At 33.8% G+C, this 18,493-nt stretch overlaps 1 protein-coding gene across 4 annotated transcripts in view; it reads right to left on the bottom strand.

Annotated features, from left to right (window-relative positions):
- LOC115216219 (kinesin-like protein KIF28P) overlaps window positions 1-18,493 on the bottom strand; it is a 227,286-nt gene that overhangs the window by 136,955 nt on the left and 71,838 nt on the right. For all 4 annotated transcript variants that reach the window (XM_036506665.1, XM_036506668.1, XM_036506666.1 and 1 more), the window contains exons 16-23: window positions 17,013-17,131; window positions 11,288-11,422; window positions 10,600-10,683; window positions 8,171-8,233; window positions 7,482-7,628; window positions 4,691-4,816; window positions 653-781; window positions 136-216 (exon numbers count right to left, since the gene is read on the bottom strand). In XM_036506665.1, the coding sequence (XP_036362558.1) occupies window positions 136-216; window positions 653-781; window positions 4,691-4,816; window positions 7,482-7,628; window positions 8,171-8,233; window positions 10,600-10,683; window positions 11,288-11,422; window positions 17,013-17,131 (884 nt within the window). The remainder of the gene's footprint in view (window positions 1-135; window positions 217-652; window positions 782-4,690; window positions 4,817-7,481; window positions 7,629-8,170; window positions 8,234-10,599; window positions 10,684-11,287; window positions 11,423-17,012; window positions 17,132-18,493) is intronic.

Below are 18,493 nucleotides of genomic sequence, written 5' to 3'. Positions count from 1 at the left end.
GAGGGGCGAGAAAAAATGACAGAGACACAGTGAAGTGAAAAGTGGAGGGAAAGTGAGTAAGAAGAGAAGGCATATTTTTATATATATTTATAGCAATGTGACTTTATTTATATAAAGCATTATAACAATTATTACCAGTTTTGTTTCCTGTTTTCTTTGTTTTCTCTTTAATATATGAAGTTCCATTAAAAATTTTGCCTGATTTGCTCTTGGCTCCTAAAGGAAAAAAAGTTATTAACAAACTTACTTCTTTTAAGAGTCAATTTATAAGAAATTTTAGAAAAATTTCAAAACTATTCAGATATTTTAAAGAATTAATTTACATTATCAAATTGCATAGAGTTCTAAAGTGTTATGTCTATGTTGTTAAGCAGTCTGTTTTGTATTGATGCTAATGATATTCTGAGTTCAATCTCACTGCATAGCACATTGGGCAGATGTTTTCTACCCCTTGGTTCAGGTCTATCATAGACTTGTGAACAAATTTTGGTTACAAACTAGAATGAAGTTGATAAAATAATTGCCAAATAAAGTGTTGGTGTCAAAGTGATGCTTCAACAATAATGATACTCACTAAAGAATATTAAAATATGAAATTTACTAAAATTATTTCAATATAATCAAACACCAAATAAAATGTAAAATTATTTACAATATCTTCTGATTGTTGGACTGGTTCACTTATTGAAGGAACTTGTGTCATGTCATTGTCTTTCTTGGAACTTCTATGACATCCCCATAACTTTATGGTAATTGTTTCAGAGGTCAAGTAATCAATAAGCTGTAAAAGTGAATAAAATTATTATACTATGTTCTTATATACTTCAATAATGGTTAAAGATAAAAATTATCATCAAGGCTTAATTCTTTAACAAATACAATGATTTTTAGATTTTGAAATTCTAAATATGTTACCTACATACGAGGTAGTATCAAGAAGTTTCCAGACTAGTACAGATGGCAATACATGGTTGTGTATAGAGTGGGAGCTAGCAGTGACCTTCACAAGGCAGTATGCGAAGTGACATTGCTGTGTTTACTTTGCAAGTTGTGACATTTGTGTTTTTGTGATCATGTGTATGCTGTAGTCTGTGATTTTTGTCATGGGCAGGAAGTTGGAACAAAGAGCATACTTTGACAAGCTTATAGCAATGAGGTGATGAGGCAATGGGTCATATGCAATGTTTTAAGTGGCACAAGTGCTTCAAAAGTGGAAGAACATTCCTGAAAGCTGATGAGAAATATGGAAGACCTGCCACATGCGTCACACCCAGGAATATGGAGAAAATTCATCAGCTTATGTATGAGGATCGTTGAAGGACAACCAATGACATTGCTGATGTTTTTGGTCTGTTGTATGAGTCTGTGCAGGCAATCCTAACGTCTGAATTGAACATGTGGTGTGTCTCTGCCAAGTTTGTCCCCTGCCTGCTGACCACTGAGCAGAAAGAACATCACATCAAAGTCTGTCAAGATATCCATAAACATGCTACTAATGACCCATCCTTCATGTCAAGGATCATCGCTGGTGATGGAAGTTGGGTCTATGGGTACAACCCTGAGATGAAGCAACAGTTGTCTCAGTGGAATAGATTTTCATCTCCGTAGCCAAAGAAGGCATGACAGAGCCGCAGCTCAATCAAAAGCATGCTCAATTTCCTTTTTTGACATTCATAGTATTGTGCATTGAGAATTCATCATTCGGAGCCAGACCATTAATTGAGAGTTCTACTGCAACATTTTGAAGCATTTGAGGAAGGACATTTGGCAAAAGTGACCAGATGTGTGGAGTGCAAAGAATTGGATTCTTCATGACAATGATGCACCGTGTCATTGAGCTCTCCTCACTCACGAATTTTTCACCAAAACAACATAGTATCACTTCCACACCCATTCTATTCACCAGATTTAACACCTGCAGACTTCCATCTCTTCCCCAAGATGAAAATACAGCTCAAAGGTTGTTATTTCAATACCATTGTCAAGATCCAGAGTGAATTGCAGAAGGTCCTCAACTCGCTTATGGAAAATGAATTGAATGAAAAGTAAAGTATAAATAAAAGTGTTTACCATAAATAAGCTTTAGCAAAAGAATTTTTTTAAATAAATTCCAGCTACACAAATAAAAACTTCATAAACAGAAATAAAAAGAAAATAGTTAACTACTTGTTTATTCACTTCATCTTCTTGCAAATAGAAAGAACTCTAAAAAACTTTTAATGAAATTTGTTAGCTTTTCTAGTAAAATAACCAACCTTTGTTTTTGCATCTGATTTGCAAGATTCTTTATGTGAATTCGTGATTTGAAATAAATTTTGTTGTGTCTAGGAAGAGGCATTATGTTGATATTATTAACACACACACTAGTTCAATTCCACTCCTTTATTATTAGTCAATTGGTTAAATATTCGACTAACTAACTAATTGTTTGTTTAATTTGGTTAGTCATTTGTTTTGCAGCCTCCATAACAGATTAAGTCAAAAGTCATTGAAAAGGTTGAAAGTAGTAATGAAAGAGCTTTGACAAACAAAAACAAAACAATATAATCAAATTAAACAAACAAACAAATGATTAGTTAGTTAAATATTTAATCAATTGACTAATAATAAAGGAATGGAATTGTACCAGGGTGTGTGTTAATAATATTGGGATAATGACTCTCTAGACACAGCAAAATCGACCTTTAATAAAAAAGGCAATAATCCACACTGAATATCAACCATTACTAACATCACTTATTCAGAACATAATATACAATTACTAAATGTTACATTGTGGAAGTTAATATAATATGAAGCAAAAGTCATTTAATATACTTTAAATAAATCTGATTCATCAGTATTTGTTACAGCTTAATAATGCACATCTCTTTCTTCCAGCAAATATTTTTTCAAGAAGAGAGTGTAAATTAGATAAGTTGCACTCATGGGAAAGGAGGTTTAAATAATGTATTTAATATGAGATCTGAGAAAATGATACAGTGTAGAGGTAACAAGAAGACAAACGGATAGGGATAATAGATCTAGTATATTTTAAATAGCAAAAGCTTTTGTACTAACAACAGAAATACCATGAATAACAGCATGGTGTTAAGACTAGTACATGGAATTTCTTCCCTAAGTCTTCTACAAATCTGCTACAAGGACTAGGTCATCAATATATGAGACAGACAGTTTTCAATTCCTGTTATGGTTTGCAGGACTATAATAAATAGGAGAAGGCTGATAACTAAGCCTAGGTGAACTTCTTCCTACATACAAAATTTCTTCATTGCCAACTCTCATTCTGCTGACAGCACTTTTGTACTCTCACAAACCATTCATCTTAGTTTTCTTGAGAACCACTAAAACTACAAATCATTGTACCATATTAAAGGCCTTCTTCATATCAATAAATGCTTGGTAGGGAAGCTTATCCTTGGAGTTAAAAACCTCTTGTAGTTGCCACACTAGGAAGAGAGCATCAATAATACCCTGAGTTGGTACAAATCTGAACTGTATCTTATCTAATTCTCTTTCTAATCAACTTTTTAACACTTTCTGTTACTTTCATAATTTGGCCTATCAGTTAGATATTTTTGCAGTTGCTTGTCACTAAAGTATCTTCTTTGCTCTGCAAAATGGATCACTGGATATGATATCTCCTTGTTTTACTAAATTGGCAATGCAAGTGACTATTTTACTTGAGCATTACATTGCAAAATATTTTCAATGTTAACAATGTACTTTTTGAGCCTACTGCTACCCCATCATCTTATTCTTAATGGCCATTTGACTATATAACAGTCCACTTAAAAACACTTTGGTGTATGAGTAGTAGTTCTCACATATTTTCTATATTTAGCAACTTCACATAATATCATTTTCAAGCCTCCCTGACTGTCAGAGGACGTGCACTACTGTCACCTTGAACACACTTTTTCCAATAATGCCTTGATTAACCCTAAAACATTGCTTCACAATCTGTAATACTTCACACTTCTGATCCTCTTGTAGCAGAACATTAACAAACCACCTGCTTTCTAATTCTTTGTATATTATACATATGTTTGCTACTCTCTTTTTTCTAGTCTTTCCAGACCTATATTTTAGGTTTTATGGATCTATCTGCAGCACTGTTCCACCACCATATTGCCTTACATCTGGGTGGAACCTTGCTCCTGCACAGGTGTGGTTTGTAACTTTCAGCAGGGTGTGTAACAGGAACTCTCAGTTATCCTCTGTCTCCTCCTCCTTATCATTTATATCACCTAGAAATCATTCTGAAAAATATCAATTAGAAGAATATTTCAGTATCTACACTTTCCTTCACTAGAATATACTTTATCGCTCAGTCTAGCTCTTATTCTGAAGTCACTAATCAGTGACCTAAATTGGGTGGTACATTCTTCAGTAAAGAAAGACTTAGTACTTACTACCATCTGTCTATTCCCATTTACCTATGGGATATCAAGTCTATATGACTAGTATGTTCACCTCAATGGACGGTGAACAAGTGTTGGCTAATTCATTTGCATCACAGAACTCCATAAGTTTTGATCACTTTCCCATTCCTACAACCATATCCATAGTCATCAAGTAATCTGGAGTAGCTATTATGAATATACACTAAAATTATATCAAACAGTTAGGGTTAGGGTTAGGGTTACTTTGTCAATTTTAACAATATATTATAGAATTAGAACTTTACTTGTTTTGTCACCATTTTAAATGAAAACATCTTAGAAAAATTCCATTTTGGATTCACTGTTCCTGAAATCTTATCAGTTTTGTGTTCTGTTTCACCTAGATATACTTTAAAAGAGCAGTACATGTCCTGTTTGAAAGGAAAAAAGAACAATAATGTGTAGCATTTAATGAAATAAATTTCATTAGATATTTAGCAATATCTGTTTATGAAACATGCATAATTAAAATAGTCTGAACTATTAAAGCATCACACATATCTCTATAGTTAATTCTTTGGGCAAGATATAGTTAAGAAGTTTATAACTATAAACATTATTCAATTTTAGAACTGTATTTTCTAATGACTCCCTCATTCTCTCTTGCTCTCTCTCTCTCTCCCTCCCTCTCTCTCTCTCTCTCTCTCTCTCGCAATCTTATTGAATCTATCCAACTGCTTCTATAAGTGAGCTATTATTTAATCATTAAAAGAGGAAATCAAAAGTTATCTGTACTTTTGCCAAAATTTTCTTTATATTGACAACACTACATTCAGCACTAGTATGTGATTAGGTAACCAGGATTTGACCTTAATTGCTCCAGTTTTCCTTCTTGTGTTACAGAATAAACATGGTTGCTCTGCTGGCAGTATGCACCAAAGAAGAACAGAGATCAGTGCTCCAATTTCTCTGTTCTGAAGGTGTGTCATCACAGGCATTCAGTACAATATGGGGGCATTGCTCTACTGCATAGAAGTGTGTATAACTGGACAAGTGTGATGCATGAAGACAGAACAGGATGCCCATCAACCTCTACTGCAGATGTGAAGATTCAGCAAGTTCAAGAGATGGTGCTGGTGAACTGAGTGTTCCTTGGAAATTAGTTATGGTTCTGCAGATGAAATCATCTATGACAAGCTTCACTGGCATAAAGTTTGTATGAGATGGGTACCAAGAGAGCTTATTAAGACATATAAGCACAATCATGCGATGATCTCTCAATGCTTACTCGACTGTTGCAACCATGAAGGTGGAGCTTTTTTGGAGAGAATAGCCAAATGAGATGTGACCTGGATCCATCATTTTGAATTGGAATCCAAAAGGTAGAGTATGAAGTGAAAACACCCAGAATTGCCAGTGAAAAAGAAGTTCAATACTCAATCTTCTGCAGCAAAAGTGATGCTAACTGCTTTTGTGATGCAATAGGGCCTATAGTGAACATTACCTGGAAAAGGAGTCTACAATCACCAGTATTGGCTACAATAAAATACTGGCTAACAAAATGAAACAAGCAATTCACACCAAATGCCGAGGTCTGTTGTCAAAGCAAGTATTATTGTTGCATGACAATGCATGCACACATATAGCTGGCCACATCATTAAAACCTTTATAAAATTGGATTTATATCTGCTGAAACAACCTGCATGTAATCCAGATCCCACCCCTTCCAACTATCACCTCTTTGGACTGCTCAAACATCTTTTACAAGGTCATTGATTTGCTATGGGTGAAGAAGTACAAGAAATGTGCATAAATGGCAGCAAGAACTAGCTGAAAACCTTCTTTGATTGAATAAAAAGCTTGTGGACCATAGGAAGAAGTACATTGAAAAACAAGAAAACCACATCGAAAAAGGGTGTAATTGTTCAACCCTGCTTTTGTTTTAATAAATTATACAAATGGAAGTTTGTATAATTTTTGATTCACTCTCATATTGATACCCAAATAGTTCAAAACTACAAATTAGCAAGAATTCCTTTATCTAAAATGTATCACATTTTCAAGCATGTAAAGCTTTTTGAATATTTTGATAAGCATATCATCTCCATAGTTCCAGATATGTTGGCATTATGTGTATATTGCATATTGAGAAAGCCAACATGATTCCTACAAGTCCATATAACTTTGTACAAAATACGGTGGTTAAAAATACTGGTGGAATTGAAGGGTACATAAATATAACATTTTCAAGGCATTGTCAAAATTAAATATACAAAAGGCATTTATGACCTATTCAATAAAAATGTATTTAGTTTTGTTATCAAAACAGAATACGTGGATAAAAAAATCACAAGCTTGAGAATTGACTCATCAGAAATCACCTCCTCTTCTATCTATTGAAGATTAGAAACTCACAGCTTCATATGAGGAAATATTAACACACTATTTCAGACATAATGGTGGTTCAATCAGCAATTCAAGGTGTTAATGGGTCTGTGGTTTATTCACTGATTCTATTTTAACAGCAAGACTAACTATATGTTTATCAAACATACCACATAAGATGTCAGTGTACATATTTGTTCCTTACCATGTGGTACTCATACTCTATTAATTAACTAAATAATGATTCATCCTTCACTAAATTACAAATTTACTGACTCTTTGTTACATTGGCATTGCACACTGAATCCACTGGAATTTGATAAAACAAGAAACAAGTAAACAGTTTTAAGTTTCCACAAAAGGCATTTTCCTTTGCAACTCTTCAGAATTCAATATTTTTGTAAAGATGATTTGTATTTCAGTAAATATAATTTAGAACTATAGAATGAATAAAATTGCTTCTAGTATTCCCTTTCATTTCTTCATTTCCTAAACCAAACAATATAAATAAGGTTTGAGAGGTATAATATATAACCAGTGTACTTATATGTCATTTCAAAATAAAGTTGACTAATTAGGCAGACCATAATGATAGCAACTATATTAACAAATCAAATGTACAACTCAATAGATTGCTGCAATTCTCTTTTTTCAATGACTACATTTCTAGACAACTTCAACATTCATAATTGTAAGCATTAAATACATACTGTGAAACGGTTTGATAAGCCATAAGCTTGTAAGATTTTAATTTTGAAATGTAAGTTTTTATTCAGACGTTCCTCTGGTTCGGAAAAAAAACTTTCCTCACTATCAATCAAGTCTTTAGAGTCTTCACCGCAAGGAATGAGATGCACCTGTAATATGGAATTGAATTAAATGAATAATTATGAAATTTGCTATTGGGTACCAAGTGCTATATCTAAAATGTGATAGCCTGGCTGTAAGGTTAAAAACTGAAAAACTGAGAGAAAATATGATACAGATGGAAAAGGTTCTAAAACTATTCATGATAGAAAATATAGTTTTTAGAAATAATCTATAATATTTCTGTTAAAAAATTTGTAAAATCATATTATAATGCATATCATTCAGCCTTGACCATCTTGAATTTTATAGGTTATAATCATAATAATAATGACGATGTATAAACAATTAAAATAGGCATTCCCTTTAGATCATCTCCACATGGATAAACCAAGCTTCTAGATAGGTAGGAACAGGCTCAAGGAGAGAACAGGGGAGTGAACTTTTAAAGACTATGTGCCTTGAAGTGAGGTCAAGACCATGATGTAGCATACCTCTTTCAGAACATAATTTTTGCCAACTATTGATAAGCTATGTATCGGAATTATCAGGTAGTACTAATAATTACAATTAACAAAAGCATTCCACTCACCTCTATAGTTCCAACTTTACGAGCAGAACAATCTATGATATCTGAAACTTGTTTAGTATCAATCTGGAAATAGAAACAATAACAGAAAAATAATAGAAACTTTAAAAAAATTTAAGTTATAAAATTATCAAATGCATTTAACAAGATATTCCAAAGAATGATAATAAATGTTGACTATTATAATAATTTCATACATGAGACACAAAGGTTGTAAGGTCAAAGTTCTGAGATACTGACCACATGGATATGGTTTCAAATTTAACTTCAGTCACTTGAGCAAAACACTTGATGCTTGTTTTCCTTTTCAACAAATTTATATCTGCTGTATTGGAAATCTACAATAGTTCCATTGTTCCATTACTCCTATCTCAGTTATGAGCTTGGAACCCTGGTTATCTGTTACAGCACTTACTATTTATTTAGATCACCTGTGAACTAAATCCCTATATTTTGTATATATGTATATATATATTATCATTATTATTACTATTATTTTCATTCCTTGTACCATTTCCCCAAATTAAACTTTGCTTCTGGTTGCAGCTTATCTATTTAAAAACTCTTGTCTTATGTGCTCCTTTCCATTCTGTTAACACACATAGTATAGGAGGTACTACAAATAAATGACATTTATTTGTAGTACCTCATATACATAGGTATTATCAAATGCGGATTTTATCTTATTTGCAAGATGTAGCGTTGTCTAATTTTTGCTGAGGGAAGAAAAGATAAGTTAACATTTGTTTTACTTTTGTCTCTATTTTTATTTCCTTATTATTTCATTGTTATTTCATTATTATTTCATTTTTATTTCGTATTTGTTTATTTGCAATTCTTTATTCGTTATTCAGAACCTTTGTTTGTAATTTTTACTCATATTTTTTTCTCTTTAAAAATTTTTTCCTTTATTACTTTTTTCCTTAAATGTTTATTCCTTGAGTTTTTATTCCTTAAATTTTTAATTCTATTTTTTATTCCTTAAATTTTTACTCCTTAATTCTTAATATTCAGTTATTATTTTTATTTATTATTTGTATTTCTATTCATTTGTACATGTTAAGTAAGTTTATATGGAAGATATAGAGCATCATGGAAGTATATAAGAGGTAGGGGTAGTGGAAAATGTTGAGGAATCCAGACCTGAAGATTGGGAGTATCTTGACCCGAGTAAGTATTGAAACTAGATACCTCATATCTAATCAATACCAACGTACTTTCATGAAACACGTGTAGACTTATAAACAGAAAATACAGGATTCAGAATAGATATAGTTAGTATAAGATTTAATTTTTAACATTTTATGAAATGGTGGGTATAAAACCTTTCAGTGTGGATTGAGTTGAAGGTGGTTCTGTCTCTAAAATTACTTTTATATAAACAAATTAAACATTAAGAGAGGTTCGTTTTAGTACATCTAATTTGAATGTCTTTTCCCTGTGTACTTGGAAGTAATATTCCCTAATAATTATAATTATATATATGAAAAAGAAGAACGAAAACGCTACTTTTTAAAAATTAGGTGCATTTGAACTTCTTTATATAAATACATTAAAAGAATGTTTTTGTTTTATGTTTCGGTTGTTGAAAAACCTTATCAAAAATATATATTAAAATGGAATATGTAGAGAAAAAAGTTATTTATAAAATTATTAAAATAAACGTTCATAGTGTACTTTTCTTTTTCCTGCATGAGCACATGGTAATTTCTATTAATTTTCATGGCATTACTAGTGACACTGTCTGTGATGGTCAATTAAGTATATATTTAGAAAGTTGTTTGACGAAGAGCCATACTCAAAATGTTACACACACCCTCTTTTTTTCCATCTTAAACAGAGCATCAACCTAATACATTTACTGTATATGTCCTTTTGACTTTTGCTGCTTTTATTCTTATTTTCGATGTGCCTACATATATATATATATATTAATCAGCCGAAATTGCGAAGATGATCCAGTTCTTGACTAAAGATTGAAGGCTTCGAATGTCCCGTCCGTGTTTTTTGTGTCGTCTTCTAAATGTTTCACGTTCTTGTCCCAGTTTGTATATATTTTTTTACTTTTACATATATATATATATATATATATATATATATATATATGTATATATATATATATATACACGAGGGTACTACATGAGTACCTGAATCACTAAAAAAAGAAATCAAAAATACTTCTTTATTTTAGCAATGCAGGTACTCATGTAGTACCCTAGTATATATATATATATATATATGAGTATATATATTGTATATATATTTTATTAATTTGCCTGTACAGCTGGTATTCGCTTGCCACTAGTAATAGTATTTTAATGGTACCATCGGTCTTATATTTACTTATATATATATATATTTATACCATATGTATAGACACATATGAACCAATCATAGTTCATCTGAGATAGTTAATCACTGAGTGTACTTACACCATGAGCCAATGATTTCAAAAAAATTTCAACTGAACCAATCAGATAAGGAGTAGTTGGATCATCATAAAAAGGGTCTTTGTCCTGAAAAATAAGAAAATCTACAAAGTTTACAAATGCTCAAATCATTAGTCTAATTTTATAACAAATTTATGAAACAATTTATTTAAAATTATATTTATTTATTTTTCTTTTCCTTCTTGTTTTTAAAAAAAAATATTATCAAGAATTTTGAATAATGTCTAAGTTAATATTTTGGATTATTAAGACAGGTTGTCTTAAGTCCAAGGTATCATTCTACCATTTTTAATGCTAGAAAGATGAAAGGGATGATCTCTTCAAAAATATGTCTACTTTTCTATGTTTATTGAGCTTCAGATATTTATATCAAACTTTAGATAATGATACTTATATACTTTTTGTAACCTATAGAACTGGTTCCATCTGTTTTTGGTTTAGATGTCAGAAGGTTTCATTTACAAAGAATTAATGTCAATACAGTTATGGTTATATTTGCATTAAAATGAACATTTTTACAGGCTGTAATATTTTATATATTCTAATTAATTTCCATAGAAAATTAACACATAATTTGATATGTATATATTAATTTATACATGAAATAAATTTCTTTTATTTAAAATGATAACAATTTACATGTTAATAATATTTAGAAAGTAATATTTACTTGTGGAAGTTTCCAATTTTCTCCAGTAATGAATTGTTGATAAACCTCTTGCATGATGTATTTACGGTTAAGAAATTCCTGCCTTGACCAAATCCATTCAATATCACTTTCAGTGTCTGTAACCTGTACTTGAACCTGTAATTATTTCATTGAAATAACATAGAAAAAAGAATGAAAGCTACAAGTTTTACATGCTCTCTCTCTCTCTCACACACACACATTCTTCTTTCCCATCAAACTTGCTAATAAAGATGTTTTAATGGTTTTAAGAGTAGTTTTAAGAGTAGTATATCTGACACAAGGTCTGTGAACTAAATAACCACTATACATTCGTAAATCAAATTTCATTTCAAGGTTGCTTAGCTAACTTCATTCACTCTGCAAAACTACTGGTTTCCTGCATAAATAAAAAAAAAATATTCTGTTTATAAATTCTTGTAACAGATAGATAGGCATTACTTTCTAATAACTAGATCAACCATCAGTGAAAGGTAAAACCACATCCACTAACTCAGTGATGTTTGTCACAATGTTAAATAAATATTTATAAGTATTTATAACAAAGCCAACACAAATACTGTCGAGAAGTCACCACAGCTATATGTTTGCTCATGAGAGAGAGAGAGAGGGAGAGAGAGAGAGAGAGAGAGAGAGAGAGAGAGAGAGAGAGAGAGAGAGAGAACAAGATGTGTATGGGATATAAGCAGATCTGATACAATCTCTCCTTATACAAGCATTGTGATGGGAGAAAGACAGATAGAGTGATAAGAATTGTGATAGAGGAGATTGACAATAGATAGATCTAATGTCATCCTTTATAATAGAGGTGGTATGGTACAATGAATAAAAAAGGGCAACTAAAAGAAAGATGAGAGGGCATTGAAGAGGATGTGACAGAAGCAGAAAGAGACTTAACAGGACCATAATAGTGAAAGACTCAACTATAGCTTTATTATACATCCCATCCACCATCACTGCTACCATTTTAATATTATTCATGCCAGGCTTGCATAGTGGATGGATTTTCTCTAGGATGGCATGTCACAGCAACTGCATTTCCTTATTCTCTTCATATGTTTTATCCTCTTTGTTTCAACCTTCATCACCTTGTCCATATTTTCTGCAATCTCCTTCTTTAACAGGTTCCATTCACTTTAAGTTCTCACCCCATATTTATACAACTATCACAATTTGTGTGCATCACACACCAATGCCAGTGCAGTCTTTTCTCTTGCTCATGACATTGGATTACTTTTATACCAGTTTCATTCTCAGTTTATTTGATATTCCATCATTCATGCACACAAACATTACATATCTAGCAGAGTATGTTCGCTTCATTTCTTTCTAATTTTACAAATCTTCTGCACTTCAGATACAAGCATCATACAATATGCCCTTTGCTCTGAGAGAGATTCCATTTGTTACCTCCAATGGTAATAGTTCACTGAGCTTTCTCTACTCTGTCCTTTGCCTTTTGGTACATTTGCCTTCACTGCTAATTAGGTCAGCAAGGTAACAAAAACTATCAACTGTTACTCATATGCTGCTGAACAAAATTCATTCTTATGAATTAATTGTCTGATGATGTCAACCACATCAAAAGTTGTAAGGTAATTTTTGTTTACAATACCATATGACCTTTTTCATAACTTTACAGAATTTGTCTCAGATAAAGGTAACAATAATTTTGTTTCATTGAATAAATGTTTAGTTCCAAAAGTAAAATTGTTCTTGAAAGTGTTAAAACTCATTTACAGAGTTAAACACCAAGGTATACATAGCATGAGCTGATTAAATTAATAGCAAAATGAATATCTTCTAAAGCTTCAGATTAAATCTTTAGCTCCAGTTTTATTTTGTGAAGCAAACTGGAAGCCAGTTTATATGAGATCTGAGGTAATGCAGAATAAATGTACAGCACAGAATCACGACACCTTCAGTAAATTTGAACTGACAAACTAGATGTTGATAGTTTAATACTTCATCCAAACAGTTGCTTAACCTAATTTTCTTTTTCTTTGCTTTGACCATGTTTAAAGCCATGTTTTATTGAAGAGTGGTTGAGTCTACTATATTAATCACAGTATAGTATTAATTTGATTTGATTCACAAAAAGAAATAAAACAAAGTTAACTCAGGCAGAATTTGAACCCAGATATGAGAAAGATGAAGTTAAATATTGTAAATTATTTTTGTTGAAAGGGCATCTAGCTATGGAAACAATCACTCTGAGCACTATATTGTATTGTAGTTCATTGCACTATTATTGTACATTCAAATCCTGACAGAGTTAACTTCACATCTTAATAAAATAATCAACTGATTATGCTCTTCCCTTTTACACAACAGCTATTGTTTTCAACAATTCTTTAACTTATATTATCACAGAATTTCAGTGAATTTTATCAGCTGCAAACCTTAACAGACTGACATTGTGTCAATGAGAAAAGTGAAACAATAATCACTCCAAATAGTCATAACTTCCTCAATATATTCTTAGATTATTCAAGAATATTCCCTGCTCTGAATACTGTAAATATTTTCCTGCATGTCCTGGGAATATTTGAACTAACAGTATGTTAGCATGTCAACTATTTGAAACATTTTATTTTCTATGTTTATAATTACAATTTTATTATCTTTTACTGTATTCTACTTTGTTAAAATGTACAATGAAACAGTTAAGTTCACGTGAATACTTAACTCTTTACTTACAAGACACTCTTTTAAAACAAGATTGCAAGTGTCATAATCATTACTATTATCACAGTTTGTTTTATATGAAAAATCTGATACACAAACTTTCTTTTTCATTTAGTCTTGTCTTATTTCATCCATTAAGATCACCATTCTTTTGAAATGACTTTCTTCCAAACATTCCACTTCTTCAACTACTATTGACTATCAGTTATCTAATGAGGGACACTCTATATGGTTGCTTAACCAGCTTGAAATAGCAACCAAATCTTCCTCTAATCACATCCCAACATCTTTTGCAAGGAAGGATCCATTGGATGTAGTCAAAGTCCACCTTATAAAGATGGGACGGGCATGACTGGATGATTTTAAGTAGAAGTTTGTTTAATTAAGGTCTGTCCTAGGCCAAGCAACAACACCATTAACAACTTTTGAAACTTTTTCACCCAGAATGTACTAAACACCCATAGAAGGAGTATTTACTAATCTGTTGGATAATTTCAGTTACTTTGATGAGACCCTAATATATTTGTATTTTGCTTGCAGAATTCTTCCTGAGTTATTTTCCCACAGTTATATTGTTAGTGTAAATTCTTCTTGAAATATTCCCACTTCATCAGATCTTAACACCCACCACCCAATAATGTTTCTAATGCTTCATTGGTTGTCTGATTGTGATGCTTGATCTGATCAATATAAAACTCAATTACTCTTTAACAAACCCCAACCTGTCAATATCACCAGTATCACAAGTTTATATTCCAAATATTAAACCAACAAGCTTCAAAGCAAAAGTAGAATGACTACAGCTAAAATACAAATTAACACAATTCATTGATTCTCAGAAGTTATTTAACAACTTTATGAAGGTTACGGAGAGGGTCATAGCCCAACTGATTAGGGAGAGAGTCAGCTTGGATGAGATACAGTTTGGTTTCATGCCAGGGAAAAGCACCACTGATGCCATATTTCTGGTAAGACAGCTGCAAGAGAAATATCTAGCCAAAGATAAGCCCCTGTACCTGGCTTTCATTGACATGGAGAAAGCCTTTGACAGGGTTCCCCGATCCCTTATCTGGTGGTCAATGAGGAAACTAGGGATAGATGAATGGTTAGTGAGAGCTGTGAAAGCCATGTACAGGGACGCTGTAAGTAAGGTAAGGGTTGGCAACGAGTACACTGAAGAATTCAGGGTCGAAGTAAGGGTCCACCAAGGTTCAGTCCTCAGCCCCCTCCTATTTATCATAGTCCTCCAGGCAATAACGGAGGAATTCAAGACAGGATGCCCTTGGGAGCTCCTCTATGCTGATGACCTTGCTCTAATTGCTGAGTCACTATCAGAACTAGAGGAGAAGTTTCAGGTGTGGAAACAAGGATTAGAATCGAAAGGCCTTAGAGTCAGCCTAGCTAAAACCAAAGTTCTAATAAGTAGGAAGGCAAGCAAACCACAAATCCTTTCAGGTAGATGGCCCTGCTCACTCTGTAGCAGAGGCATAGGTAGAAACTCTGTAAGATGTACCCAGTGTAAGCTATGGACACATAAGAGGTGCAGTAATATCAAAGGAAGGCTAATGGGGAAGATATTTTTTTTGTAGCAGATGTTCGGGAGCAATAAGCATTGAAAATGCACAGAGAACAACTTCCGCCACATTCCAGGGAGAAAAACTAGAAGTAGTTGATAGCTTCCGTTACCTAGGTGACCAAGTCAGTAGCGGGGGAGGGAGCACTGAAAGTGTAGCTACTAGAATAAGAATAGCTTGAGCAAAGTTCACAGAGCTCTTACCTCTGCTGGTGACAAAGGGCCTCTCGCCCAGAGTAAAAGGTAGACTGTATGATGCATGTGTACGAACAGCCATGCTACATGGCAGTGAAACATGGGCTGTGACTGCGGAGGACATGCGTAAGCTCACAAGGAATGAAGCCAATATGATCCGATGGATGTGTAATGTCAGTGTGCATACTCGACAGAGTGTAAGTATCTTGAGAGAAAAGTTGGACCTAAGAAGCATCAGATGTGGTGTGCAAGAGAGATGACTGTGCTGGTATGGTCATGTGGCAAGAAAGGATGAGGACAGCTGTGTGAAAAAGTGCCACATCCTGGGGGTTGAGGGAACCTGTGGAAGAGGCAGACCCAGGAAGACCTGGGATGAAGTGGTGAAGCACGACCTTCGAACTTTAGGCCTCACCAAGGAAATGACTAGCGACCGAGACTTTTGGAAATATGCCATGCATGAGAAGACCCGGCAAGCTAAATGAGACCATAATCTCATGGCCTATGCCAGGAATGTTACCAGCCCACTTATGCGTACCTTTTCCTTCTTTGGACACTAAAACTCTGCTTGCGAAGACCTGTTGAGGCAAGTGAAATCAAAAATCAAAAATCAAAATCAAATTCGATGACTGGTGTCCGTGCTAGTGGGGTGCAAAGAGCACCCAACAAGTGTGATCATTGACAGAGCGGCTAACTGGCTTCCGTGCCAGTGGCACTTAAAAGGCACCATTCGAGCATGATTGTTACCAGCGTCGCATTACTGGCACCCGAGCCCTGTGCTAGTAGGGTATTAAGAGCACCTTCCATGCGTGATCGTTGCCAGAGTGGCTATCCGGCCTCCATGCTGGTGGCATGTAAAAGACACCATTCAAGCATGATCGTTACCAGCATCGCCTTACTGGCACCCATGCTGGTGGCATGTGTAAAAGATTCAAGCGAGGTCGTTGCCAGTGCCGCCTGACTGGCCCTCATGCTGGTGGGATGTAAAAGCACCCACTACACTCTCAGAGTGGTTGGCATTAGGAAGGGCATCCAGCTGTAGAAACTCTGCCAGATCAAGATTGGAGCCTGGTACAGCCATCTCGTTCGCCTGCCCTCAGTCAAACCATCCAACCCATGCTAGCATGGAAAGCGGACGTTAATCGATGATGATAATGATGATGATGAATTACAAATAAGACAATTATGGCCAATAATATGTTCATAATATTCAAATAGAAATACATTATTTATTTGTGAAAATAAATATCTCACCTCAGATTGATTATTAAGCATTAAAGAAAACACTTTCTTTGCATCAAGCTCTTTACTGATGGCATTAACTTCTTCAATGGCTGGTAGCATCTCAAGCAAATCTTCTTCCAGTAAAGTATCTGTGAATAGGAGCAATAGTTTGTGCTGTTAGATTTAAGAATTTTAAATGTTATGTTTAAACTCAAGGTAAATAATTATTCTCTGCATAACATCAACATATTTTAAAGGCATCTTTATAGACAAACCTCAAATACTTTGAGAACATTCACTTTCTAATTTACTATGACAATATGATCAGTTTAACCTAGATAAAAATATCTTCAAGTAAATAAAATACATACTGAAGAAAGAATTTTTCAGTAAAGAGACACAAAAGCTGAGATTAATTCCTTGTAAGATGCACTGGGTGCATCAGTTTTTGAGGACTCCTCTTTCAAGAGCTCTAATTTTCTCCTAACTTATATTTTAAAACTTACTTTTCAGATAAGTAATACCATACATCAGGTTGACTCAGCAAATGAAAAGGCCTGCTGTAATTGTTGCCTTAAAAATACAGCATAGTGTTACAAAGATAGCTCATTTTCTGAAAGTAGCCCAATCCTTTGCTGTCAAAGTGCAAAAGGAGCCAGACCCTGCTGATGGGGATCCAACATCAGTAGCTAAATGCAAGACACAGGTACAGGGTCCTAATACCGTCAGAACACATAGATTTGTACAAAAAATAATTGATATAAAACATGGAAAGTCAATAAGAGCCATTGCAAAGGACCTCAAGATTTCAGAGTGCACCATCAAAAGAGCTGTACATAAAGGCATCCAGTATGAGTTATATGTGATGCAGAGGGCTCAGTTTATGTTGGATGGGATGATAGAAAACCGATTGACCGTGAAACCACTTGTTAAACAAGTAGAGACTGGAATAAAGGAAACCAAAGGAACGACAGGTGGTTATGCAGAGACTTGAATATGGTTCCTACAGTCATGCATACTAAATTCCCAGCAACAATCAATGCAGCTGTCTACAAAGAAGTGTTGGAAAAAGTTGTGAGGCCCTGGATAGACAGAGTATGCAACAGGAAACCATACATCTTCCAACAAGACTCCGTGCCATCTTATTAGGCTAGAAGAACCTAAGTATGGATGCATGCCAATCTCCAAGATCACATTTTCCCAGTCATATGGTCCCCTAGCTTAACAGACCTCAGTCCACTAGACTTATTATGTATGGGGCGTAGTCAAGAGAGAGGTGAATCAGTACCCCCATAACACCATACAATGCCTCAAGTTCATCATAACCAGCACTATGTCCAAATTTGATGAAGATCATTTGATTCAGGCATGTCAACACTTCCAACCCAAATTGAAGTAGTCATTGTGCTAACAGTGAATTCATTGAATAACTGCGATAAAAGGGGAAATATGCTGTGTATGAGAAGACCCGACAAGCCAAGTGAGACCATAACCCCATGGCCTATGCCAGT

This window comes from Octopus sinensis, linkage group LG10, assembly GCF_006345805.1.
Source record: "Octopus sinensis linkage group LG10, ASM634580v1, whole genome shotgun sequence".
Lineage (NCBI taxonomy): Eukaryota > Metazoa > Mollusca > Cephalopoda > Octopoda > Octopodidae > Octopus > Octopus sinensis.
Note: the sequence above shows the minus strand (reverse complement) of the source record. Positions and strands in the feature narration are given on the sequence as shown.